At 36.9% G+C, this 27,456-nt stretch overlaps 2 protein-coding genes across 5 annotated transcripts in view; one reads left to right on the forward strand and one right to left on the reverse strand.

Moving 5' to 3' along the window:
- UBA6 (ubiquitin like modifier activating enzyme 6) overlaps window positions 1-6,797 on the forward strand; it is an 80,175-nt gene extending 73,378 nt beyond the window's left edge. For both annotated transcript variants that reach the window (XM_005555190.4, XM_015450406.3), the window contains exons 31-33: window positions 368-455; window positions 661-755; window positions 4,433-6,797. In XM_005555190.4, coding sequence (XP_005555247.2) covers window positions 368-455; window positions 661-755; window positions 4,433-4,568 — 319 coding nt within the window. In that variant the 3' untranslated portion in view covers window positions 4,569-6,797. The remainder of the gene's footprint in view (window positions 1-367; window positions 456-660; window positions 756-4,432) is intronic.
- Window positions 6,798-17,059: 10,262 nt separating this feature from the next.
- STAP1 (signal transducing adaptor family member 1) overlaps window positions 17,060-27,456 on the reverse strand; it is a 49,024-nt gene continuing 38,627 nt past the window's right edge. For all 3 annotated transcript variants that reach the window (XR_012434900.1, XM_045392551.3, XM_005555191.5), the window contains one exon: window positions 17,060-17,663. Coding sequence is in view for 2 of the 3 variants with exons in the window: in XM_005555191.5 (XP_005555248.3) it covers window positions 17,602-17,663 (62 nt within the window). In the remaining variant the exon portion in view is untranslated. The remainder of the gene's footprint in view (window positions 17,664-27,456) is intronic.

A 27,456-nucleotide genomic window follows, 5' to 3' on the forward strand; every position in this document is an offset into this window, starting at 1 on the left:
TACAAAATTGTCCAGTAACAGGGGACTGGAACATCCACACAGTGAAACCCATGCAGCCATTTTAAAAAGAGAGAGACAACTCTCTCTTGCTAAAACATACGGATTTATAATGAGACACTGGAAGGATCAGCAAGGTACTGATTAAAAGTGGTTATCTATATGATGTGATAGGGAAATAAGATTGGAATATTTTAGAAGGTATATTATCCTTTATTTCCCCACATTAATTTCTAGCCCAATCACAAATAATGGACTTCTGGAAGTGTTTTTTTGTTTTGTTTTGTTTTGTTTTGTTTTGTTTTTCTTGTATCATCACTAAAGGGAAGAAAATTACAATGTTTCTGTTCTGAATATTTTTCTGTAACAGAAATGAAATATCATTTACAATTTGGGATCGATGGACTGTACATGGAAAAGAAGATTTCACCCTCTTGGATTTCATAAATGCAGTCAAAGTGAGATACTTTTATTCATTTGGTTCATTAGTAGCTTTATGTCTGTTTTCTGTTTTGTTTTTATTTATAATTTTATTGGAAGTTATATTTAGCATGAATTTGCTTTTTTTACTGGTCATAAAACATTGTTTAGGAACAATGTTAAATAAGCATTTTATGTTTGAGCGAGGCTTTCATCGTTTCTTTTTTGGATATTCACTTTTAGGAGAAGTATGGAATTGAGCCAACAATGGTGGTACAGGGAGTCAAAATGCTTTATGTTCCTGTAATGCCTGGTCATGCAAAAAGATTGAAGTTAACGTAAGTATTCAACATTATATGCAGCAAATAACAAGAATTTAAAAATCAGTTGTTGCACACTAAAAAATTAAATATAGTGGTTACTATAATTCAGATAAAAGCATTAGTCTTGTCTAATGACGTTAATAAAGACAGTAAATCTGCCAGGTGAAGGCCAACAGACTACTTCTCGAGATTCAGCTCTTCAGTTAATAGGTTTAGAAACCTGATTTTGTCAGTACACTTAAGTAAAAGTGGATCCGTCTCTTATGTTGAAACACTTAATGACCAGGCTTACGAGGAATCAAATTGCCAAATCACATTTATTCAACAAATTATTGTTTAAGGTGCCAGCTGTGTGCCAGGTACTGTTCTAGTCATTAGGGAGATAGCAGTTAGCAAACCACAGTTCTTTCCTACTTAAGGAGTTTGCATAACAATAAGGCAAGTATGTTAAGTGGTAGTAAGTATTATGGAGAAATTAAAGAAGAATAAAGGGAAAAGGAAATACGGGAAATACGGGGAGTTGGGGGTGTTGAGTTGCTATATTATACTGAGTAGTTTCCCTCTGCCTGTCGTAGTCTCACCTGTTAAGGTGGCATTTGAGCAGAGACTGAAAGGAAGAAAGAACCAAAGAAAACTAAAGTCTTTGTAGCGGTCTGCAAGGCTCTAAATGATTCCTAGTTATCCTTCTAAGTTCCTTCCTTACTTTCCCCTCACAATATTCCAGCTACACTGGCCTTATTTGTCCTTGAATACTCACTCTAATCATTCTCCAGCATGGGACCTTTGCTTTAGTTCTCTCTGCTTGTAACTCTGAGACAGTGACGTGGCCAAGTCTCACCCCTGGTCTTTGCACTTCCTAAAGAGGCCTCATTTAATATTGCAACCTGTCCCTGGCCCCAGTCTAGTATGCCTAGTCCCCTTTACTTTTCTCTACTTTTTCTTTTCAGAGCACTTATTACTGTCGTATGACTGCTGTGCTGCTGTGTATTTTGCTTATATTTATTGTTTGTTTTTGTTTTTGTTTTTGAGGCAAAGTCTCACTGTGTCGCCTAGGCTGGATTGCAGTGGTGCGATCTCAGCTCACTGCAACCTCCGCCTCCTGAGTTCAAGCGACTCTCCTGCCTCAGCCTCCTGAGTATAGCTGGGATGACAGGCACCCAATACCACACCTGGCTAATTTTGTAATTTTAGTAAAGACGGGTTTTACCATGTTGGCCAGGCTGGTCTTGAACTCCTGACCTAAGGTGATTTCTCCCGCCTCAGCCTCCCAAAATGCTAGGATTACGGGCATGAGCCACCGCACCCGGCCCATGTACTGTATATTAGCTATTTACCTGCTACTAAAACATGTATTTCACAGGAGTGGGAATCTTTATTTGATCTTGTCACTGTTGTATCTCAAGCACTTAGATAATAAATACCTGGCACATAAAAGGTTATCAACAAATATTTGTCAGACGAGTAATTGAATCTCTGCGTGATGGCTGTGTTTAACGTATCTATTGGCTATGATAATCAGTTGAGGTTAATCATTCTTAAATTATAATCCAGTCTGAATTATTTATACCTTAAAAAGTAAAACTACTATTTTATTAGCTAAGGCATTAATTTGCCTTATATTGTTTTCCATTAGGATCGCTCAGTATCTTTTGGAGAAAGCAAGAGTAGTGTTTAGAATTCCTTTATTTTATGCTGCAGTGGACTGTATGTGGTCATAAAGTGTATTGACTAGTGGAGTTTAAAATTTGCGGCAAATTATTTAAAAATGCTTTTAAGATTTGGCCAATATTTGAAACTTCCAGCATGATAATATTTTTCATTTTAATAGATTGTCCTTTTAGCAAGTATTTATTGAGTACCTGTTAAGTACTGAACACGTTCATTCAGTCAGTGGGATTGTGATTAATAGCATGAGGTTGACTTAGAAAGACCTGGGTTCACATTCTTGCTCAGCTACTTAGTTTTGTTACCTGGAGTAGCTTTTGAAACTTAGTTTCAAAAAGCTGCAAGTCCACAAATAGGGATGATTGTGCTCATAGTTGAACACTAAAATAATAGTAAGGGCTGATAGTGTAATGGCACGTAAGAAGTATTCCACAAATGTTAGTCCTGTTAATATTTTATTATCATACATGTTCATCAAGCCCTGCCCTCAAGCAGTCTATTAAAGGAAATCGATTCCTAGTTATCCTGCTAAGTTCCTTCCCTACTTTGCCCTCACAATATTCCAGCTACACTGGCCTCCTTATTTGTCCTTGAATACTCACTCTAATGATGCTCCATTGTGGGACCTTTGCTTTAGTTGTTCCCTCTGCTTGTAACTCTTGAGACAGTGGCCTGGCTAGGTCTCACCTCTGGTCATGTTAATCATTAAAGTATAATTGAATAACTGTGATAATGAAAATTTTTACAGAGTATTGTGCTAACTCAGACCTCTAGTTCAGGGTAGATTTCATTTGAGCTACCTTTGAAGAAGGATTATTCCAGGCAAAAACAACAGTCTTTGCAGCTAAAAAGAGCATACATACAAAAGTAAAACTACTGTTATATTAGCTAAGGCATTAATTTGCCTTATATTGATCTTCATTAGGATGCCTGAGTATCTTTTGGATAAATTAAGAGTAGTATTTAGAACTCCTACTAAATTCTAAATTTGGGAATTTAGAATTCACATTTTTTTTTTTTTTGGAATGACTCAAGCATGAGGTGGTAATCATGAATGGTGGAAAGAATGAAAAGTTTATGTACCAGACAAAATATCTTTGTGAAATGGAAAGAGCTACTGAGGATTAAATCAATTACGTAGTTCAGAGCCTGGCATGAAGTAGGTACACAGTGTATAATAAATAACATTATTATAGGCAGGAGAATACATCAAATTTATATTTTAAGAGAATTCTAGAAGCAGTGTAGATTGGAGGTAGAAAAGAGACTAGAGAAAGCTAGCTAGAAGATAATATAATTATCTAAGGGATATATAGATGTTGACTTCATTTAAGGCAGTAGTAACTATAGCAAAGAGTGATTTTTTCAGTAAATAGGATAAAGATTGGATATAAGGGAAAAAGCTGAGAATGTCTTTTATTTCATATTTCTAGCTTGCATTTTAAGGTTTAAATTCTAGCTTGCTTTTTTACTGTTTACAGAGAAATGTTTGAATTTATGATGCCTCCACACTTAAGAGGAAGTTTAGGAGGAGAATCAATTTTTTAAAATCGTTGCAACCTCCGTCTCCCAGGTTCAAACAGTTATCTTGCCTCAGCCTCCTGAGTAGCTGGGATTGCAGGCATGTGCCACTGCTCCCATCTCGTTTTTATATTTTTAGTAGAGATAGGGTTTCGCCATGTGGGCCAGGCTGGTCTCAAACTCCTTACCTGAGGTGATCTGCCTGCCTCCGCCTCCCAAAGTGCTGGGATTACAGGCATGAGCCACCACGCTGAGCCTTTTTGTCTTTTAATAAATGGTTTGTATTCTTTATCATGACCAATGTGTCCAAATTTATTCACTGTTAGGTAAATGAGTGTCTTGAGTTCAGACCTTTTAGTAAAGGAAAATTAATATATGAAAGCAGATTATTATTAGATGTTAAAGTCTAGATACAAGTCCAGGTTCTCTGGATGGCATTAGTCAGCAAATCATTTTTTCATTTTATAGAATTTACCGAAGTGTTCATTCTTGCTTATTTTTCTTAGAATGCATAAACTTGTAAAACCTTCTACTGAAAAGAAATATGTGGATCTTACTGTGTCATTTGCTCCAGACATTGATGGAGATGAAGATTTGCCTGGACCTCCAGTAAGATACTACTTCAGTCATGACACTGATTAATACAGGTTGTCTTAATGTTACTCCAGGACCACTTAATTTTGGAAAGAGTGCATTTAATTCAGAAGCTAAAAAAAATCAGCTCATGATACTATGGATTTCTCTTTCATCAAGCCTTAATTTTAAGGGAAACATCAGTAAGAAACTGCACTGAAGAATTATAAAACATTTTGGGGCATAGTATACACTTGTCTAACGGTTCACACATGGCTATGATCACAAGCAACTTTGAACTGGAATGCCGTTTACGAAAGTTTTGTGTATTAATCTGTGTATTAATCTCTCTGGATAAAAAGAAGGAAAAAATATGTATGACCAGAACAGATATGGATGAAGAAATTGAAAGCAACAAATGCAACTATACAAAAAGTTTTATTTTATTTTATGAATTTCTTTTTTGTTTAGTCTTGAAGACTGATTTTCTGTACAAATAGTGTTTGGCACCCTGCACCTCTCATATGATTAGGCTTTGAGAATTTAATGCCACTGGGGAGAAGAGGTATGGTAGTGGTGGATGAAGGGTGGACATTTTAAATTGTGCAGTTACAGTTTATCGTCCTGTTACCTCTGCTGGTTTAACCAGAGTTTGTTATATCACTGTGTCCCCCAAATCAGGATTTTGTTGATAGCATCAGTGTTGTAGGAGCAGTAGGTCAGATGAGACATATTAACTTAGACTAAATGTGAACAGTATTATATGGACTCACACAACGCTCTTAGAGAATCCGTGAATATGAACAGACAAATGTGGCTAACCATTTGATTCTTCAGTATGCCTTCTAATGTGGGTATTTTATTTATGTGAGACTCTAAACCTGATTGTTCTAATATATAAAACTAAAAGATTTTATAAAGGGAGTGTCTTTAGAAATAGATGAAAAGTAGAATGTTAAACATTATTGCTAGGGTAGTCTTTTTTTTTTTTTTTTTTTTTTTTTTTTTTTTTTTTCCAGAAACCTAATTACGGTATTAAATTTTTTTTTTTTTTTTTTTTTTTTTTTTTTAAAGAGAAGCATGTTATTTCATTCCCATTCCGAGAAAGGGAGTTAATGAAGATAAAAATTTATTTTTTAAGGTCTTTATTGAGAGAAACTTTCTGTTTTCTGATATGAACTATTGCAGATGTTTTTATAAGTACTTTCATTAAAATGATGTAAACAGTAGTACCCAACACTGTAAACTCAGTGAAAATAGTAAATGATTCTTTTATAACTAAGACTATCATGCATTCTGAAGCAATTGGCTTTTTTTTAACCATAGAAAGTCATTTCCCTCTAGCTCCTTTCCTTCTACTCTCCTTCTCAGAACATTAGTAGGTACTTTGTTAAATAAAAAACTAGATTAACATCAGTGTTACTCCAATTTGGTATCTTTTTACACTATGTATTATACTTTCTTTTTATTTCATTTACAAATACTTTAAATTACTTTATCAACCAGCTGTATTGTTTCCCTCTTTTGAAAAGTACCAAAGTGGGGAAAATGTATGTGGAAGTGGAGAGTGAATTTGCATGACTAAAGGATTATCTGTACATAGGGAAGTGGGCAAAAGTGGATAGGATGAATTTAAAGAAAATGACTTACTTTTGGAAAAAATAAATTAAATTTTGTTCACATAGCCTACCCTTTCCCATTGTGCATATCCCAAGTGTCATATTTAAAATTAAGGTTACTTAAAACAGAATCCAGGAATATCAAGGCTCTGTGGCTTGGAATTTTAGAGGATAGGACTAATAAAAGGACTTTTGCAAAGAAGACTTTTTTCCATGTTCACTTCGTTTTGTGTTCTTTGAAAGTAACTGATATTTTCCGGGTAGTCATTCAGCAATCCATGAATATGATCCAGTAACTTGCTTATATTTTATTGAAGTCTCAACATCTCTTCAGAAGTAAATTTAGAACGATGCTGTCAGTGCATATTTATAGATATTAGTCTTTTAGCATATAAAACAAAATCAACAAAAATTAAATTCATTTTGTGATTAAACCTGCAACCATTTTTCTATTACTTTTTTTCTATAGTTAATGGTTATTGCTATAATTTCTTCTGTTTGGTTCTACTAAGCTAGAAAGGCAGGATGAAGTTAATGATAATTCCCATTATTTTATTTCTGTACCATGAAATCACTGTTGATGACTGAAATAACAGGTGCAAAAATTAATGATTTGATTTTTGTACAGTTTCACTGAGTAATTTTTTACTTATTAAAAATAAATTAAGAAATGTAAGCATATCTTTGTAAATCATGTTTCGTAAGTTGACTCCAGAGATTCTGATTTTGCTATTTATTTTGTGAGTAATGTTGCTTTGGTGTTTCCTAATTTTCAAGTTTGCAATCATGGAGATACAGCAGTTATTAGGTATGGAGAGACATTGTCCTCCTCAAATGTCCTCAAATGGCTCCAGGAAATTCTTTTAAAACAGTTGGAGAGAGACAGTCGTGACCATCTAAAACCTAGAAGATGTGGTAAATCTCATACTACTGGTTAGGGATTTGTAAAGTCCATTTCTTTTTAGAGTTCAAAGCAGTTCTATTACTTGTAAGTTCTTCATAAATTGTCCCAAAGGTAGGATATGGAAATAAATGTGTATCTTTATATTTTAATCTTCTTTGTCACACTCTGGTGAATTCATGGAATATTAAAAAAGCAGTTATGTTTATAATTATTTTATAATTAGTATAATGAAGACAGAAAATTGTTCTTTTGGAATTTTGGGGGGAAAAAAAATCTTGTGACCTAAATCTTTCCACTATAATGAATATAATCAAATTTATTGTGATTGCACATATGTAATTTTATATAATCACTGTGTATGAATTTAGTGATTTTACTTTTCATAGATTCAAAAACATATAATCTGAATGCTTTCTCTGAAAAAAAAATCAGAGAGTTGAGCTCTTGAGGATCAGAGTAATTATCCATTGATAATATGTGTTCATTTTGCTCTTTCTATGTCATAGCTTTGTTTTTTATTGAGAAATATATATTCAAAAATACATACATATTCAAAAGTACATAAAATATAAATATGCAGTTCAAGGAATAATTTTAAAGTAACTCTATAACTAGCAGTCAGCTTAATAGAATATATTGACAGCAGTTCAGAAACTACCCATGTAGTTCCTTCCCAGTCACAACCAGCTAGCTCCCTGCCACATACGCTTTGGTAATTACCACTATCCTACCTTTTATGATAATTGTCTCTTTCTTTTTATAGTGTTATCACCTATGTGTGTAAACTTAATACAGTTTGCTTGTTTTTGAGTTTTATTTAAAATCATACATTCTTTTGTAGCTGCTGCTTGTCATGCGCGTCCATGTGAAGAGATCACCAAACAGGCTTTGTGTGAGCAATGAAGCTTTTTAATCACCTGGGTGCAGGCGGGCTGAGTCCAAGAAGAGAGTCAGCGAAGGGAAATAAGGGTGGGGCTGTTTTATAGGAGTTGGGTAGGTAAAGGAAAATTACAGGCAAAGGAGGGTTCTCTGGCAGGCAGGAGTGGGGTTCACAAGGTGCTCAGTGGGGGAGCTTTTTGAGCCAGGATGAGCCAGAAAGAGGAATTTCACAAGATAATATCATCGCTTAAGGTAAGGACCGGCCATTTTCACTTCTTGTGGTAGGATGTCATCAGTTAAGGCGAGGCAGGGCATTTGCACTTCTTTTGTGATTCTTCAGTTACTTCAGGCCATTTGGGCGTATACGTGCAAGTCACAGGGGATGTGATGGCTTGGCTTGGGCTCAGAGGCCTGACACTTCTTTTGTTCAGGATGGGATTTATTCATGTTGGTTGTAGCTGTACTTTATTCTTCATTATGTCTGTGTAATTTACTTTTGTATTAATATGCCACAATTTATTTACTGTAGACAATTGGGATGTTTTTAGTTTCAGGCAACTACAGTTTCACAATGAACATTAATTTACGCAACTCCTAGTACAAAGAGTATATATCTAGGAGTAGAATTTTTTGGTCATAGGGTATTCATATCTTACATTTTATTAGATGATTACAAATGTTTTCCTAAGCATTAGTATGTTGGTTGGTTTTGTGTTGCTATAAAGGAATACCCGAGACTCGGTAATTCATAAAGAAAAAGGGTTTATGTAGCTCATGGTTCAGCAGGTTGTACAAACATTGCACCAGCATCCTTGCAATCATGGCAGAAGGCAAAGGAGGAACTGGCATATCACATGGCAAGAGGAGCAAGAGAGAAATAAGGGAAGTCCCAGATTATTTTTAAGAATCAGATCTCACATTAACTCATGGAACAAGAACTCGTTATCTCAACGAGGACACCAAGCCATTTATGAGGGATCCACGGATCCATCTCCATAACCCAAACACCTCACAGCAGTCCTCACCTCCAACATTGGGGATCACATTTCAACATGGTATTTGAAGGGGACGAATATCCAAACCATATTTCTCCATATCTTGGTCAGTGCTGGTATTAACAGTTTTTGTTTTTAATTTTGCCAATCTGGTGGATATGCAGTTGTATCTCATTGAAGTTTCACTCTGTATTTCGCTAATTACCTGTGAAATTGAGTATTTTTCCATAAGTTTATTGGCCAATTTGACTTTCTGTTTTTGTAAAGTATCTTGTTAGGACTGTCACAAATGTTTTTGTTGTGTTGCTAATATTTTTTCTCATTGATTAAGGATCTTTGTTGGCTGTATTGTTGTAAATATCTTCTCCCATTTTGTGGCTTGCCTTTCCTTGTCTTATGATGTTCTTTGATAAAAACAATTTATTAATGGTTAAGTACTAGGAAGTATGAGTGTTTTAAAATTAGAGTGTGAATTGTTTTAAAAAACTATTCCCTACCCTGGAGTCATGTCTTCTATATTGTCTTCTAAAAGCTTTAGTTTTGCCTTTCAGATTTAAATTTTTTTCAAGAGGAATTAATTTGGTGTATGCTAGGAGATGCCTCACCACCATTTATTGAAAAGTCTGGGTTTTATTCCTCCTTTCTATAGTGCCACCAAAGTCATGTATTATATCTGTATGTGAATACATCTGTTGATGAAAAGAGTCAAACTCTGTAAATATTTTCAGAGATTATTCTGAGCCAAAGATGAGTGACCATGGCCTGTGACCCAGCCCTCAGGAGGTCCTGAGAACATGTGCCCCAGGTGATCAGAGTACATCTTGGTTTTATATATTTTAGGAAGGCATGAGACATCAGTCAAATACATTTAAGAAATACATTGGTTTGGTTCAGAAAGGTAGGACAACTCAAAGCGGGGGCTTCCAGAGTATAGGTAAATTTAAAACATTTTCTGGTTCACCATTGGTTGAGTTTATCTGAAGACCTGAGATCAATAGAAAGGAAATATTCAGGTTAAATAAGAGACTGTGGAGAACAAGTTTTATTGTGCAGAGGGAGCTCTCAGCAGACTTCAAAGAGAACAAGTTGTAAAATGTTTCTTATTGGATCTAAAAGGATGCCTGGCTCTTAGTTGATTATCTCCTGGATTTGGAAAGGAAGGAAGGGCCAAAAAAAAAAAAAAAAGGTGGTGGGGAAAGGGGATTCTTTATAGATGGTAGATTTTTCCCACAAGGGATGACTTTGCAGGACCATTTCAAGATATGGCAGAGAAACATGTTTTGGGGTAAAATATTTTGATTTTCTTTCCTGTTATGCCGGAGTCAGATTGGAAAGTTTAGTCACGATATACAGGGTTAAATAAAACTCATCTGATGAAAATTTATAGTTTGTAGAGCATGACTCCCCAGACCTCTTAGACAGGAATTTGGGCAAGATAAAATAATATCAGAACTTAGTCCTTACATCTCAAACTTTTTTTTCCCTTTTTTCTATCCCTGTGCTAGTATACCATCCTCATCATTGTAGCTGATATATTCTTGATATCTGGCCAAACAAATCCTCCCAACTTATTGTTCTTTTAGAGTGTCTTGGTTTAGAGTGTCTTGGTTATTCTTAGCTGCTTGTATTTTCAGTTCTCAAATTTCTAATTGAAAGCATGTAAATTTGTCACTCCTGCAGTTTCTAATTGTCTTGCTGAAATTTTCAGTCTCTTACTGCTTCAAAATGAAAAGCATAATTATTTTCTAGTCTGTGTCTAATAATTCCAGAATCAAAACCCGCCTGTGGGTCTGTTTTTATTTTGTTTCTTTTAGTCTTCATTCTTACTATCTTGTCTCCTTGTGTGCCTGGTTATCTTTAATTATTTACCAATATTGCATTTGAAAAAACTAGAAATAACTTGATGCTCAGAATGATATTTTTATCCTCCACAGAGTTTTTTCATTTGCTTCTGACAGGTACTTGGGCATTAGTAATTTAGGATTATTTTGATCCAATTTCAGAGACTGAGATTTTCCAGGTCACCTAGGTGACTGAAAGCTGAGCTACAGACTTTGGTAGTGCTCTTCTGTTCATCCTTATATCTAGGGTTCAACCATTCAGGGTTTTGAAGTGTGATTTGGAGTTACCAGGCCCTCACCTCTTCACTGACCCTGGACTCTATTTTTGAATCTTTATCCCCTTAGCTCTATCTACTCAACTTCCCAGTGGCCTTTTGCAATCTATAAATGCTCCTAACATAAGTCCCAAATGAAGGGTTCATTTTTCTGAATTTCTGTCTTTTTCCAGATATTATTGGCATGGTAATTACTCACCAACTTATCAGCTCTCTGCTGCCTTCCCACATGTTTGAAAAGTATATTTTATCCAGCTTTTCTGAATGTTTTCAATTGAGAATGTTAATCCAGATTACTTAGCCCACATTATTTCCTGTTGATTATGTGTAAAATACAGTTGGTTTATTTGTATTATTTTTGTACCTGGAAACAATAAACTCTCTAGTGATTCTCTAAATTATTTGCACATTTTTTTTAATTTTCTTTTTTTTTTTTTTTTTTTTTTTTTTTTTGAGACAGAGTCTCACTGTGTCGCCCAGACTGGTGCAGTGGCATGATCTCGGCTCACTGCAACCTCCACCTCCTGGGTTCAAGCAATTCTCCTGCCTCAGCCTCCCAAGTAGCTGGCACTACAGGCGCCCACCACAACACTCAGCTAATTTTTGTAGTTTTAGTAGAGATGGGGTTTCGCTATGTTGGCCAGGCTGGTTTTGAACTCCTGACCTCATGATCCGCCCACCTCAGCCTCCCAAAGTACTGGGATTACAGGCGTGAGCCACCACACCCGGCCCATTTTTAAAAATTTTCTACATAACCTTAGCTCCAAACAAAAATAGTTTAATGTTTTCTAAGATCCAAATTTTGGTTTTGTTGATCCTTTCTATAGTATGTTTGTTTCCTATTCCATTAATTTCTGCCTTTATCAATATTATTTCTATTTTATTAGGGATTTTTTTACTATTCTGTTTCTAACTTGTTGAGATGGGTTACTTCTTTCATTTTTAACGTGTCTTCCTTTTCAACATATACATTTAAAAGTTATCTCTATACTATTGTAATATAGTTACATCATACTCAACTATTGTCATATTCCACAAATTTTGATACATAATGCTCATATTTAGTTAAAATATTTTCCTAATTTTCATTAGAATTTTTTCTTCAACCCTTTTTTAGGAGAGTTTCTTTTTTTTCCAAACATGGGCTTTTCTAATTATGTTTGTTGATTTGCAGTTTAATTGAATTTTTGTCATAAAAAATAATCTTTCTGATTTTAATTATTTGAAATTACTTGAGACTTGCTTTATGGCCGAGAATATGTTAAATTTTTAATCATTTTTATGCATTTGAAAACAGTATATTCTGTAGTAGTTAGGGACGGTGGGAAGGGGAGAAGTCTCTTCTCCGTATCTTCAGCATTCTAGTCTCCTAGTACTCGTTATTTGTGGCGCCTAAAAACAAGCCATCTACTGTGTCTTTTAGGGTTGTTAATTATGTTGTTTAAATCTACTGTATCTTTACTGATTTTTAATATACCTATTATGTCAATTACTGAAAGAAATATGTTTAAAAATCGCCCACTATGATCTTGATTTGTCTCTTTCCCCTTGTATATGTTTCTGGTTTATATATTTTGAGGATAATTATTAACTGCATGAAGTTTAACATGTTATATTTTTCTGATGAATTATACTTATCACTATGCAGTGTATCTGTAATATGTTTTGCCTTAAAGCCTGTTTTCTCTGTAGCTATACTAGCTTTCCTTTAGTCAGTATTTTCACAGAGTAACTTTTTTCATCTATTTAATTTTAATATCTCTGTATCCTTATGTTTTAAATGTGTATCTAGTAAACAAAATAGATTTAGGATTTTAGTGAAGTTTTTTGTTTTGTTTATTTTTAGATCCAGAGTCCCTCTCATGTTGCCCAGGTCAAAGTGCGGTGGCTCAAGTGGCCCTCCTGCATCAGCTCCCTAAGTAGCTGAGACTGCAGACGTGCACCACCACACCTGGCTTTTATTATTATTATTTTTTAATCTAATAGAACAATCTTTGTCTTAAACTGGACCACATATGCCATTTACATATAATTACCAATATATTTAGATTTGTTTCTGCCATTTTAGTTTGTTCTGGGAGAGTTTAGGGTTTTTGTTTCTGGGTTTTTTCGTCTAATCTATTTTGTGATTCTTTTTCTGTTTTCTTGCCTTTTAAAATTAGTATTGACTTACTATGTTATTCTGTTTTTTCCAGTTATTAATTGATTATCTCTCAACTGCAGACTCACTTATCTGTATTCTGGGACTTTGTACCTAGAAATTTTTGCAAACTGTGCTTCTCCTTTGCCATCTGGCTTGTTTTTAGGTCCCACAAAGAAAGAGTACTAAGAGACTAGAATGCTGAAGATACGGAGAAGAGACTCTCCCCTTCCCATTAGCCTCCCAGTATTGTCAGCATCACCTCAGCAATGGTTCTTGTTTTAGCAACTGTGGTTGGTTTCTATACTCCAACTTTTCTCCGGCATTCTGGAGGGTATCTCTTAAAGACTTCTAGGTTCTATTAATCCCATCTTTTTGCCTTTAATAATTGTGTCCCTAGTAGACATTTTCAGTTTTCTCAAAACCTGTTTACCAATTCCTTGTTAAATTCTTTCTTAAAATAAATGATGTTGTTTGTTCTCCTTGAGCAACACATATTTTTTTCTCTTTACTAGTTTGTCTTTTAATAATTACTCTATATTCCATCATATATATTCAGATTAAATAAAACTAAAGTTAATCATTACCTTTACCTTTGGCAGATTATATTTTTTCAAAAATAGCTACAGCAATATTTTCAATCCCACATACTCTTCTAGAAGCTTACTATACTCTAGTCCCCATTAAGACCTCTGAGGTCAAGTCATAAAAGGATATATAGCTGGCTTCCTCTTGACTCTCTCTCATTCTTTTACTTGCTCTCTCGGAAAGCTAATCTTTGGAACCTAGACACCATGTTGTGGGGAAGCTCAAACTATCACACATGGAGAAAATCTCATGCTACCAGCCTGCAGGCAGCATCAGGTGGTCAGACATGTGAGTAGGCAGACTTTCAAATGATTCTAGATCCTAGACTTCACACAGCAGAAACAAGCCATTCCTACTGTGCTATGCTGTGCCATACCAAACCCCTAAACCCACCAAATCTATGAACATGGATTGTTTATGCAACTAAGTTTTAGAGTTATTTATTGTGCAGATATAATAACTAGAACAACTCTTTAATTTCCAAGTTATGTACTATTGTCATATATTTTATCTGTATTGTGTTTTTTAATTCTGTTGTCATGTACTTTAATGTTCTTTAATTCTAAGACTTACATAGTCAGTGTTTGTGTTTATACATACACACATATATAAAACTTTCTTTGCTCTTCAGTATTTTTTGTTTCTAAGGCTTACTGCTATAGGCTGAACGTTTATGTCTTCCCCAAATTTGTATGTTGAAATTCTAATGTTCAAGGTGATGTAATTTGGAGATGGGGCCTTTGAGGGTTGATTAGGTCATGGGGGCAGAGCCCTTATAAAAGAGGCCTGAGATCTCTCACCCCTACCATATGAGGACACAGCAAGAAGGTGCCATCTTTGAGCCAGCATGTGGACCCTCACGAGACTCTGCATGAACCAGTGCCTTGATCTTAGACTTCCCAATCCCTAGAAATAAATTTTTGTCACCTATAAGCCAGTTTATCATGTTTTGTTACTGTAGCTTGAATGGACTAAAACACCATCTGGGATAAATTTTTATCTGAAATACTTGCTTTAAAATTTCATTTTGTGAGAGTCTGCTGATGGCATACTTGCTCATGATTTGTTTTCTGAATATATCTGTATTTTTTCCTCATTCTGCAAAGATATTTTTGCTGAATATAGATGCCTAATTTGGCCTCTATTGTCGTTCAGCACATTGGCATTGGAGATATTTTTTCATTTTCTCATGACTTCCTCTGTTGCTCTTGAGTCAGCTGTCAGGCTAATACTTACACCTTTAAAGAAATTTAATTTTTGGCCAGGAGCAGTGGCTCAAGCCTGTAATCCCAACACTTTGGGAGGCCGAGGTGGGCGGATCACTTGAGGTCGGGAGTTCGTGACCAGCCTGACCAACATGAGAAACCCCGTATCTACTAAAAATACAAAATTAGCTGGGCATTTTGGTGGGCGCCTGTAATCCCAGCTATTTGGAAGGCTAAGGCAGGAGAATCGCTTGAACCCAGGGGGCAGAGTTACAGTGAGCCGAGATCGTGCCATTGCACTTCAGCCTGGGCAACAAGAGCGAAACTCCATCTTAAAAAAAAAAGAAAATCTCTTTTTTTATCTGCTTTGGTTTTATGAAATTTAATATGTTTCTGAGTATGGATTTATTTTTACTAATCCTGCTTAAGATTTGTTGAGATCTTTAAATCTGGATTTGTGTCTTTGATTATTAGTTCTGGAGAAGTTCTCAGATACTACTCCTTCACATATAACCTCTTCCTCATTCTCTTTTTGTTCTGTGGAGATTCTCATTAAACATGATAGACCTTCAGTGTTCTGTCTTCACTTTTTAACACCCTCTCTTCTGTATTTTCCAATTGTTCTTTCTTGTCATGCTTTATTCTGTATAATTTCTTTTAACCCATATTCCAGTTTACTTACCTCTTCATGTGTTTCTTATCTACTTACAGCCATCTATTTTGTTGTGGTGGTGGTGGTTTTATTTTTCAGTCCTAAAAGTTCTGTTTGGTTCTCTTTTTTAAACCTGCTAGATCACTTTTATAGTTTTTTATTCTCTACAGATATTTTCTAATATGTCTGTTCTTTAAACTATGAGGGCTGTTGTATGGTCTTTGTCTGCTGGTTTCAGTTTCTGAAATGTCTGTGACCCTGTTTCTGTTGTTTCTTCTAGCTAAATGCATTGCTGGTCTCCTGTGAGACTCTCCACATTGGTCAGCCCCTGGCCTTTGATTTCTGTTTCCCTTGTCAGTTACTTTTCCATTTATTGCGTTCAACTACAATGTGTCACCAACTTTAGGAATCTACTTTTTAAAAGTTTTTCATATTAAGCACCCTAATTTCTTCTAGAATGCAAGAATTCACTCAACATTTTGAAATGATAAGAAATTAGAGCTCTTTAGTCTCATCTACCTATATTTTGACCAACTCAATTGTAAAACCCTTGAGAATAATACATATGTGCTTCTTTTGTAATTTTTACATCAATTAACAGTGATTTATATAAATAATACATTTCAATAAATACTTATATTAATGCTCAGGCTTTATGTCCCAACTCTTATATTTATGATTCCTTATTGTCACTGCCTCTCCATTTAAAAGAAAGCCTTACTTGATTTTGCATATATTGCTACACAGATTATTTATCTTCATATTATAATAGATCTTAAAGAACTGATTCTCAAATTTGTTATATCTTAAAGAATTGGTTCTCAAATTTGTCATGTATAGCAATTACCTGTGGTGTGTGCTTAAAAGGCAGATTTCTGGACCTGCCTCAGCGCCGCCCCCCCGACCCCCGAAATTATAATTCAGTAAGTCTGAGAGAACTCTGCATATTTTCAGGCATCCCAGGGAGCTCACTGAATTAGTTTGCTAGGATTGTTGTAACAAATACCACAGACCATGTGGATTAAAGAACATAAATTTATCTTCTCACCATTCAAGAAGCTAGATGTTCAAGGTTTTGGCCAGGTTGATTTTTTTCCCCCCTGAGGCCTCTCTCCTTGAGTTGTCAATGGCTGTTTTCTCCCTCTGTCTCACATAGTCTTTCCTCTGTAGAATATAGACCATATCTTTTCATTGTTAGTTGATTGTGTAATTCCCAAATTGACTTAATCATCAAAATCAATTTAGAAATTTGCTTTTGAAGAAAAAAATTATGAAAAAATATCCATGTTATTTTGATTCAGTAGATGTAGTCTGGGGCTGATGGTTCCATATTTTTAAGAACTCTGGGTACTTATAATCAGGCTCATCGTACTTATGACACAAGATGATGATACAGCCTTTCACCATCTTTGTAAGGAAATAATGGGCTGATTTTGAGTGGCAAAAAGATGACACCAACAAGAAACATGGGAATGGATACATTTATTTCCGTTAACAAAAAATGTGGTATATAATACTTCCATTGGAAAAGGGCTTCTCTAGTACATTTCATGTCTCTGACTTCCAGCTAGCTAATTAAAATGACATATTTGATAAATTGGTCAAATCAGATTTCAACAAAACTTAGGTTTTCTGGGAATTGGTAGGATTTAGAACTAGAGAAACTGCTGTGGGAATTATATAGGGGAAATGTATTTCATTGAGGCCTAAAGAAAAAAATTCCATCTAGAAAGTAGTATGTGTTTTCGGCTTATGTCAGTGCATGGGAATGTGTATATCTGCAGGTTACCACCACAGCCATAGTCTCTAGTTTCCCTGTGAATTGGTTCCATTCTGATAAGATAATGAAATTGTATGGTACAATGTTTAATTCTAATTCTGGTGTTCAGGTGAATGACTTGGTAAACAGGATCAGTAGAATATAGATAATTCTCTTTAAAAGTAAGAACTTCATTTTGAAAATATAAATTACCAAGATACACAAAGGAGCTTTCACATTGTATTTCATGCAATGTGTGGATTTTTCTTCAACTTTTCACTTCTCCCTTCCATATTGGGTTCTTGACCTAGAAATTGTGGGCAGAAAAAACTTAATTAGCGAACCAATATTGTAGAAAACGATGGTTCTTTATTTTCAGTGACTTGATTTTCCTGCTCTTGTGTGGAACATTGCTGGTGTGTTTAGTAAATGTTAGGAAAATAAATACTGAATATTCAGATGCTTTTTTAAATTTTATTTTATCCTGGACCTGTAATTTCATTCCTAATAATTTTTTTCTTCCTCTTTAGCTTAATATGAGTTACCTGCCTTATATTTTGAAGCAGCTTTTAGTTTAAACTGCTAATTTCTAGAGTTGGGAAATACCTTTGACCATTCTTGTTCCATTATTGCTCTTGCCTTCTGGTGTAAGAGAGAGCCAAATGCTGACTGGGTTAACAGGGATCAAAGAAAATCTTATTTTCTTTTAGATAATATTTTATTGCATATTAACTTTTTCCAAATCTCCAGATTGGAACCCTTACCTGCTCTACAACTCCCATTTCCCAACTCAAGGTAAATTGAAGTTTAATGTACTAGCAGTCTCACTGTGCCACAGCCAGCTATGAGTTCAAATTCCTGAAGCAATGTTAGGGTTCCACAAAGTTTTCTTAAAACATCAGCATTATTTGTCAAGATAAGTTTTGATCTTTGTGTAGCTTTTCTTAGGAAGTCCTATTTTCATTGTCATGTATTTTTCCATCATTTTTCTGCTTTTGAAAGAAAATACGTTACTCTACAGATAATATTCTAATTATTTAAAGTCTTTCTTCACAGGCCCCTCTAATTCCATCTATTCTTACGTCATTCCCCAGTCCCTATAACAAAGGCATCTGAAATGCCGGAGGAGGCTGAGTAGTTTGTTCCTGATCACAAAGCAAACTGAACAAGTTCAGGCAAACTGAACAAGTTACCAAAAGCAATCTGGTTGTCTAACATTTTACATCAATAGTGCTTTTTTTTTTTTTTTAATTTTTATTTGTTGTTGTTGTTGTTGTTGTTGTTTTTGTTTCAGTATTTCTGTTGTCTATTTTTGCTTCCCTGGCCCTGCCCTGAGGGTGGGGCCCCTAGTCAAGGTGCAGCAGCATTTTGGCAGTTACAGCGTGGGCACCTAAAACCCCAAGAGAAAATTTATCCTTCCAGTCAGAGAAATCAGGAAAAATGGGCAGAGAGGAGAATTGGAATTACATTTTTCTCTTTCTTGTCTCTGTCTCGGAGAGATTGGTCAACTGCAGTCTCACAGAACTGCAATTACAGCACAGGTGTCATTAATAAGCTCCATCATTCTAGTTAGAACACCAAAAAAAAAGGACCCTTGGGGCCGGGTGCAGTGGCTCAAGCCTGTAATCCCAGCACTTTGGGAGGCCGAGACAGGCGGATCACAAGGTCAGGAGATCGAGACCATCCTGGCTAACATGGTGAAACCCCGTCTCTACTAAAAAATACAAAAAACTAGCGGGGCGAAGTGGCGGGCGCCTGTAGTCCCAGCTACTCCGGAGGCTGAGGCAGGAGAATGGCGTAAACCCGGGGGGTGGAGCTTGCAGTGAGCTGAGATCGCACCACTGCACTCCAGCCTGGGTGACAGAGCGAGACTCCGTCTCACAAAAATTAAAAAAAAATAAAATAAAAAGGACCCTTGGCGGCTCAAGAGTTTGGAGAAATCCCAGAGAGGTGACAGCTGGAAAAGAGTTATCTCCTAGTTCTGTGTATGAAGTGACACAAATTCCAGGCTCACCTCTGAATTGTGCATGCACAGATCCAGATACAAAACAGATGGCAAAGTCTTTGACTACTAAACTAAGGTATAAACCATGACCAAGTCCCAGGCTGTTGATTCCTGAAATACAGACCCAAAACAGCATAACAGAAGCTTTGAAAACTGAACCAATATTGGAATGGCTTCCCACAGAAAATGAGAGAGAACTGGTTCAATCTAATCAAGATGGTTGCCTGCTTTTAAAAAATGCTCCAGAGAATTTTAACAGGACCCAGAGGCTCATAACATAATATTCAAAATGTCCAAGACACAATACAGAATTACTTGATATATGAAAACCCAGGAATTACTTAATATACAAAAAGAGGAATGTGACCAATTCCCCAGTTTTCAAGGGAAAAGACAATTGATGCCAACACTAAGATAACCAAGATGTTGAAATTATCAGATGAAGACTTTAAAGCAGCTATGCTTCATGAGGTGGTCATAAACACTCTTGAAATGAATATAAAGATAGATGTTCTCAACAAAGAAAAGCTATAAAAACCAATGGAGAGAGGAGGTGGAGCAAGATGGCCAAATAGAACCCTCCAGCTATCACCCCGCCCCCCACAGAAACACCAAATTAAACAACTGTCTACACTAGAAAGCACCTTAATAAGAACCAAAAATCATGTGAGCAATTACAGTACTTGGTTTTAACATCATAGCAAGGAAAGAGACATTGAAGAGGGTAGGAAAAATAGTCTTGAATTGCCAACCTGGTCTCTTCCCCCATCTCCCAGCAGTGGCTGCTGGTGCAGAGAGAGAATCTGTGTGCTTAGGAAAAAAAGCAGACAGTGACTGTGGCACTTTGCATTGGAACTCAGTGCTACTTGTCACAGTAGAAAGCATCACAGGGCAGAATTCAGCCAGGACCACAGAGGGGAGCATTTAGACCAGCTCTTGCCAGAGAGGAATCATCCATTCCAGTGGTCAGAATCTGAGCTCTGACTAGTCTCAACATCACAGGCTAAAGTGATCTGGGGCTCTAAATAAATTTGAAAGGCAGTTTAGGCCACAGACACAGGGTCCTGGGCAAGTCCTGTTCTGTGCTGGGCTTGGAGCCAGTGGACATGGAGTGCATATGACCTAGTGAGACACCGGCTAGGGTGACCAGGGGAGTGCTTGTGTCACCCCTCCCCCAATCTCAGGCAGCATAGCTCCAGGAGAGACTCTTCCTTTCTGCTTGAGTAGAGAAGAGGGGAACGTAAACTTGGAAAGCAACTCAATTGGAAAACAGCTCACCCACAGTAAACAGGGCATCAGGCAGAGTCGTGAGAACTCCATTTCAGGCCCTAGCTTCTGGGCATTTCTAGACACGCCCTGGGCCAGAAGGGAATCTACTGCTTTGAAGGGAAGGACTCGGTCCTGGCAGTATTCATCGCCTACTGCCTAAAGCACCCTTGAGCCTTGAATAAACATCAACAGTAGCCAAGCAGTACTTGCTGTGGGCCTTGGGTGAGACCCAGAGCTATGCTGGCTTCAGGTATGACCCAGCACATTCCTAGTTGTGGTGGCCATAGGGAGAGACTTTTGCTTAAGGAAAGGAAAGGGAAGAGTAAAGGAGACTTTGCCTTCCAGCTTGGGAACCAGTTAGGCCACAGTGGGGTAGAACACCAAGCAGGGCCTTGTGGTTCCCAATTCTAGACCTTGGTTCCTGGATGGCATTTCTGGACCCACCTTGGGTCAGAGGGGAGCCCCTTACCCTAAATGGAGAGACCCAGGCCTGGCAGTATTCACTACAAACTGATTGACGAGCCCTTGGGCCTTGAGTGAACATCAGTGGTAGTCAGGCAGTACTTGCCACAGGCCTAGAGTGGTGGTAGTCACGGGGAGAGACTCCTGCTTGAGGAATGAATGGGAAAGACTTTGTCTTACACCTTGGGCGCTGGCTCAGCTGCAGTAGGATAGAGCACCAAATAGATTGCTAAGGTTCCTAACTCCAGGCCCTGGCTCCTGGATTGCATTTCTTGAGTCCCTCTGGTCTGGCTTGGAGCTCTCCAATCTGAAGGGAAGGATACAAGCTTGGCTGGATTAGCCACTTGCCAAATCATGAGCCCTTGAGCCTTGAGTGAACATCAGCGGTACCCAGACAATGGTCACCACTGGCATTGGCCAAGACTCAGTGCTGTGCTGGCTCCAGGTATGACCCAGCACAGTCATAGGGGTGGTGGCACAGGAGTGCTTATGTCCACCCCTCCCCCAGCTCCAGGAAGCTCAGCACAGAGAGAGAGAGAGAGAGAGACTCCATTTGTTGGGGGGAAAGTAAGGGAAGAGAACAAGAGTATCCACCTGGTAATCCAAGACATTCTTTTAGATCTTACCCAAGACCATCAGGGCACTAGTCTACAAGTCTGCAAGAGTCACAATGTTCCTGGGCCCACATGCCCGCAATGTACATATGGCTGCAGTGACCAAAGACTTAGATCAGAATAGTCAATTCTTTTTGAAGACTGGGAAAACCTTTCCAAGAAGGATGGGTACAAACAAGCACATACTGTGAAGACTAGATTAAGTACCTAACTCTTTAATGCCCAGACATCAACAAACACAAGCATCAGGACCATACAGGCAAATGTGACCTTACCAAATGAACTAAATAAAGCACCAGTGACCAATTCTGGAGTGACAAAAGTGTGTAAACTTTCGGACAGTGAATTCCAAATAGCCATTTCTAGGAAGCTCAATGAAAATCAAGAAAACACAGAAAAGGAATTCAGAATCCTATCACATAATTTAACAAAGATTGAAATCATTTTTTTAAAGTCAAGCAGAAATTCTGGACCTGAAAAATTGACATTCTGAAGGATATATCAGAATCTCTCAATAGCAGAATTGATCAAGCAGAAGAAAGGATTGGTGAGCTTGAAGACAGGCTATTTGAAGATACACAGTCAGAGGAGACAAAAAAAAAGGAATAAAAAGGAATGAAGCACACCTACAATATATTGAGAAGAAGCCTCCAAAGAGCTAACCTAAGAGTGACTGATCTTAAAGAGAAGGTAGAGAGACATATCAAGGTAGAAAGTTTATTCAAAGGAACAACAGAGAACTTTCCAAATCTGGAGAAAGATATAAATATTCAAGTACAAAAGGTTATAGAACACCACGCAGATTTAACTCAAAGAAGACTACTTCAAGGCACTTAATATTCTAACTCCCAAGGATGGGATAAAGAAATCATCCTAAAAGCAGCAAGAGAAAAGTGACAAATAAAATACAAAGGAGCTCCAATACATTTGCCAGCAGGCTTCTCAGTGGAAACCTTATAGGCCAGGAGAGCATGACATATTTGATGTGCAGAAGGCAAAAAACTTGCCTCCTAGAATAGTATATCCTGTGAAAATATCCTTCAAACATGAAGGAGACATTCTTTTCCTAGACAAACAAAAGCTGGGGGATTTCATCAATACCAGACCTGTCCTACAAGAAATGCTAAAGAGAGTTCTTCAATCTGATAGAAAAGGACATTAATGAGCTATAAGAAATCATCTTATTTCTTTGGGACAAAACTCACTGGTAATAATACACAGACAAAACAAAATATTATAACACCATAATTGTGGTGTGTAAACTACTTATATCTTAAATAGACTAAAAGATGAACCAATCAAAAATAGCTACAACTTTTCAGGACGTAGACAGTATAAGAAGATAGAAATAACAAATTTAAAAGTGTGGGTACAAAGTTAAAGTATAGCACTATTACTAGTTTCTGTTTGCTTGTTTTTGCAGTCAATGTTAAGTTGTCATCAGTTTAAGATAATGGATTATAAGATGTTATTTGAAAACTTCATTTCAAATTTTAAAAACCTACAACATACACAGAAAATAAAAAGCAGGAAATTAAAGATACCACCAGAGAAAATCACCTTCACAAAAAAGACAAGAAATAAGATAGGAAGGAAGAGAAGACCACAAAACAATGAGAAAACAAGTAACAAAATGGCAGTAGTAAGTCCTTATGAATAATACATTGAATATAAATGGACTAAACTCATCAATCAAAACATACAGAGTGGCTGAAAAGATAAAAAACAAGACTCACCGATCTGTTGCCTACAAGAAACATACTTCACGTATAAAGACACACATAGACTGAAACTAAAGAGATGGAAACAGATATTCCGCAAATAGAAATCTAAAATCAGGAGTAGTTATATCAGACAAAATAGATTTCAAGTCAAATATTATAAAAAGAAACGTCATTATATAATGAAAGGGTCAATTCAGCAAGAAGATATAATTGTAAATATGTATCATATATATGCACCCAATGCTGGGGCACCCATATATGTAAAGCAAATATTATTACAGCTAAAGAGAGAAATAGACCCCAGTACCATAATAGCTAGAAACATCAACACCCCATTTTCAGCCAGACAGAAAAATCAACAAACATCAGACATAATCTGCACTATAGACCTAATGAATCTAATAGAAATTTACAGAAAATTTCATTCAGCATCTACAGAATACACATTTTTGTCTTCAGAACATGGATTATTTTCAAGGATAGACCATATGTAAGGCCACAAAACAACTCTTTAAAACATTCAAAGAAAAATTGAAGTAATATCAAGCATTGTCTCCAACCACAATGGAATAAAACTAGAAATCAGTAACAAGAGGAACTTTAGAAACTATATGAACACATGGAAATTAAACAAAATGCTCCCGAATGACCAGTGGGTCATTGAATAAATTTAAAAGGAAATTTAAAATTTTCTTGAAACAAATCAAAATGGCAATTCAACAGACCAAAATCTATGAGATACAGCAAAAGCAGTACTAACAGGAAAGTTTATACCAATAAGCATCTACATCAGAAAAGTAGAAAAGTTTTAAATAAACAACTTAATGATGCATCATAAAGAACTACAAAAGCAAGAACAAACCAAACCCAAAATTAGTAGAAAAAAGAAACAATTAAAAGTCACAGCAGAAATAAATGAAATTTAAATTAAAAAAAATACAAAAGATTATTGAAACAAAACGTTTTTTGAAAAAATAAGCTGGGCATGGTGGCTCACACCTGTAATCCCAATATTTTGGGAGGCCAAGGCAAGTGGATCACTTGAGGTCAGGAGTTCGAGACCAACCTGGCCAACATGGCGAAACCCCATCTCCACTAAAAATACAAAAATGAGCCAGCTGTGGTGGCACACACCTGTAATCCTAGGTACTTGGGAGGCTGAGGCAGAATCACTTGAACCCAGGGGGTGGAGGTTGCAGTGAGCTGAGATTGTGCCACTGCACTCCAGTCTGGGTGACAAAGTGAGACTCTGTCTCAAAAAAAAAAAAAGAAAAAGAAAAAGAAAAAAAAAAAAAAAAAGAAAATCAACAAACCATTACTCAGACTAAGAAAAAAAGAAGATCCAAATATATACTATCAGAGATGAAAAAGGAGACATTACAACTGATACCACAGAAATTAAAATTAAATTAGGATAATTAGAGACTACTATGAGCAACTGTATGCCAATAAATTCGAAAATTGAGAAGAAATAGATAAATTTCTAGACACATACAACCTACCAAGATGAAACAATGAAAAAATCCAAAACCTGAATAGGCCAATAATAAATAATGAGTTTAAAGCCATAATAAAGTCTCCCAGCAAAGAAGAGCCTGGGACCCAATGGCTTCACTGCTGAATTCCATCAAATGTTTAAAGAAGGACTAATACTAGTCCTACTAAGATGATTCAAAAAATAGAGGAGGAGGGAATACTTCCAAAGTCATTCTGCAGTGCTAGTATTACCTTGATGATAAAACTAGACAAAGACACATTTTAAAAAACTACAGGCCAATATCTCTGATGAACATTGATGTAAAACTCCTCAACAAAATACTAGTAAACTAAATTCAACAACACATTAAAAAGATTATCCAACATGATCAGGTGGAATTTATCATCCCTGGGATACAAGGATGACTCAACATATGTAAATCAATCAGTGTAATACATTGTATCAACAGAATGAAGAACAAAAAGTATATGATCATTTCAATTGATTCTGAAAAAGCATTTGATAAAATTCAACATCCCTTTATTACCTGAAACTATGAAACTATGGAACTACTCCAAGAAAACATTGGGAAAACTCTCCAGGATGTTGGTCTAGACAGAAATGTTTTGAGTATAAGACACGACAAGCACAGGCAACTAAAGCAAAAATAAACAAATGGGATCACATTAAGTTAAAAAGCTTCTGCACAACAAAGGAAACAATCATTAAAGTGAAGAGACAACCCACAGAATGGGAGAAAATATTTGCAAACTACACATCTGACAAGGAATTCATAGACAGAATATATAAGGAGTTCAATAACTCAATAGGAAGTATATCTAATAAAACAACTAAAAATGGGCAAAATATCTGACATTGCTCAAAAAGCAATGCTCAAAAGAAGACATACAAATAGACATTGCTCAAAAGAAGACATACAAATGGCAAACAGGTATATGAAAATGTGCTCAACATCATTGATCATCAGAGAAATGCAAATCAAAATGACAATGTGATATCTCACCCCATTTAAAATGGCTTATATTCAAAAGACAGGCAATAACCAAGCTGGCAAGGATGTAGAGAAAAGGGAAGCTTCATACACTGTTAGTGGGAATGTAAATTAGTAGAGCAACTACAGAGAACAGTATGAAGGCTCCTCAAAGAAAGAAAAATAGAACTACCATATGACCCAGCAATCCCATTGCTAGGTATATACCCCAAAGAAAGGAAATCGGTGTACTGAAGAGATGTTTCCACGCCTGTGTTCATAACAACACTATTCACAATAGCCAAGAGAAAAAGAGTGCAAGGGAAACTGCCACTTTAAAACCATCAGATCTTGTGAGAACTCATTATCATGAGAACAGCATGGGAGAAACTGTCTGCATGATCCAATCACCTCTCACCAGATCCCTCCCTCAACACCTGGGAATTACAGTTTGAGCTGAGATTTGGGTGGGGACACAGAGCAAAACCGTATCATTCCATTCCTGGTCCCTCCCAAATCTCACGTCCGTTACACGTTTCAAAACCTATCACATCTTGCCAACAGTCCCTCAAAGTCTTAACTCATTTCAGCATTAACCCAAAACTCCAAGTGCAAGGTCTCATATGAGACAAGGCAAGTCCCTTCTGCCTGTGAGCCTGTAAAATCAAAGACAAGTTAGTTACTTCCAAGATACAATGGGGGTACAGGCATTGGGTAAATACAGCCATTCAAAATGGGAGAAATTGGCCAAAACGAAGGGGCTACAGGATCCATGCAAGTTTGAAAGCCAACAGGGTAGTTATTAAATCTTAAAGCTCCAAAATATTCTTTTTTGACTCCATGTCTCACATCCAGGGCACTCAGATGCAAGGGGTGGGCTCCCAGGGCCATGGACAGCCCCATCCCTGTGGCTCTGCAGGGTACAGCCCCCGCGGCTGCTTTCATGGGCTGGCATTAAGTGCCTATGGCATTTCCAGACACATGGTGCAAGCTGTGGGTGGATCTACCATTCTGGGTTCTGGAGGACAGTGGTTCTCTTCTCACAGCTTCACTAGGCAGTGCCAGTGGGAACTCTGTGTGGGGACTCTAACCCTACATTTCCCCTCTGCACTAACCTAGTTGAGGTTCTCCATTAGGGCTCCACCCCTACCGCAGACTTCTGGCTGGACATCCAGGCATTTTCATACATCCTCCAAAATCTAGGCAGAGCAAACCTCAATTCTTGTCTTCTGCACACCTGCAGGCCCAACACCTCATGGAAGCCACCAAGGCTTGGGGCTTGCACCTTCTGAAGCACCAACCTGAACTGTACCTCAACCCCTTTTAGCCACCGCCGGAGCTGGCACAGCTGGGACATGCGCCATGTCTTGAGGCTGCACAGAGCAGTGGGGCCCTGGGTCCAGCCCGTGAAACCATTTTTTGCTTCTAGACCTCCAGACCTGTGATAAGAGGGGCTGCCTTGAAAATCTCTGACATGCCCTGGAGACATTTTCCCCATTGTCTTGGTGACTAACATTTGGCTTCTCGTCTCTTATGCAAATTTCTGCAGCCAGCTTGA

Source organism: Macaca fascicularis, chromosome 5 (genome assembly GCF_037993035.2).
Source record: "Macaca fascicularis isolate 582-1 chromosome 5, T2T-MFA8v1.1".
NCBI lineage: Eukaryota > Metazoa > Chordata > Mammalia > Primates > Cercopithecidae > Macaca > Macaca fascicularis.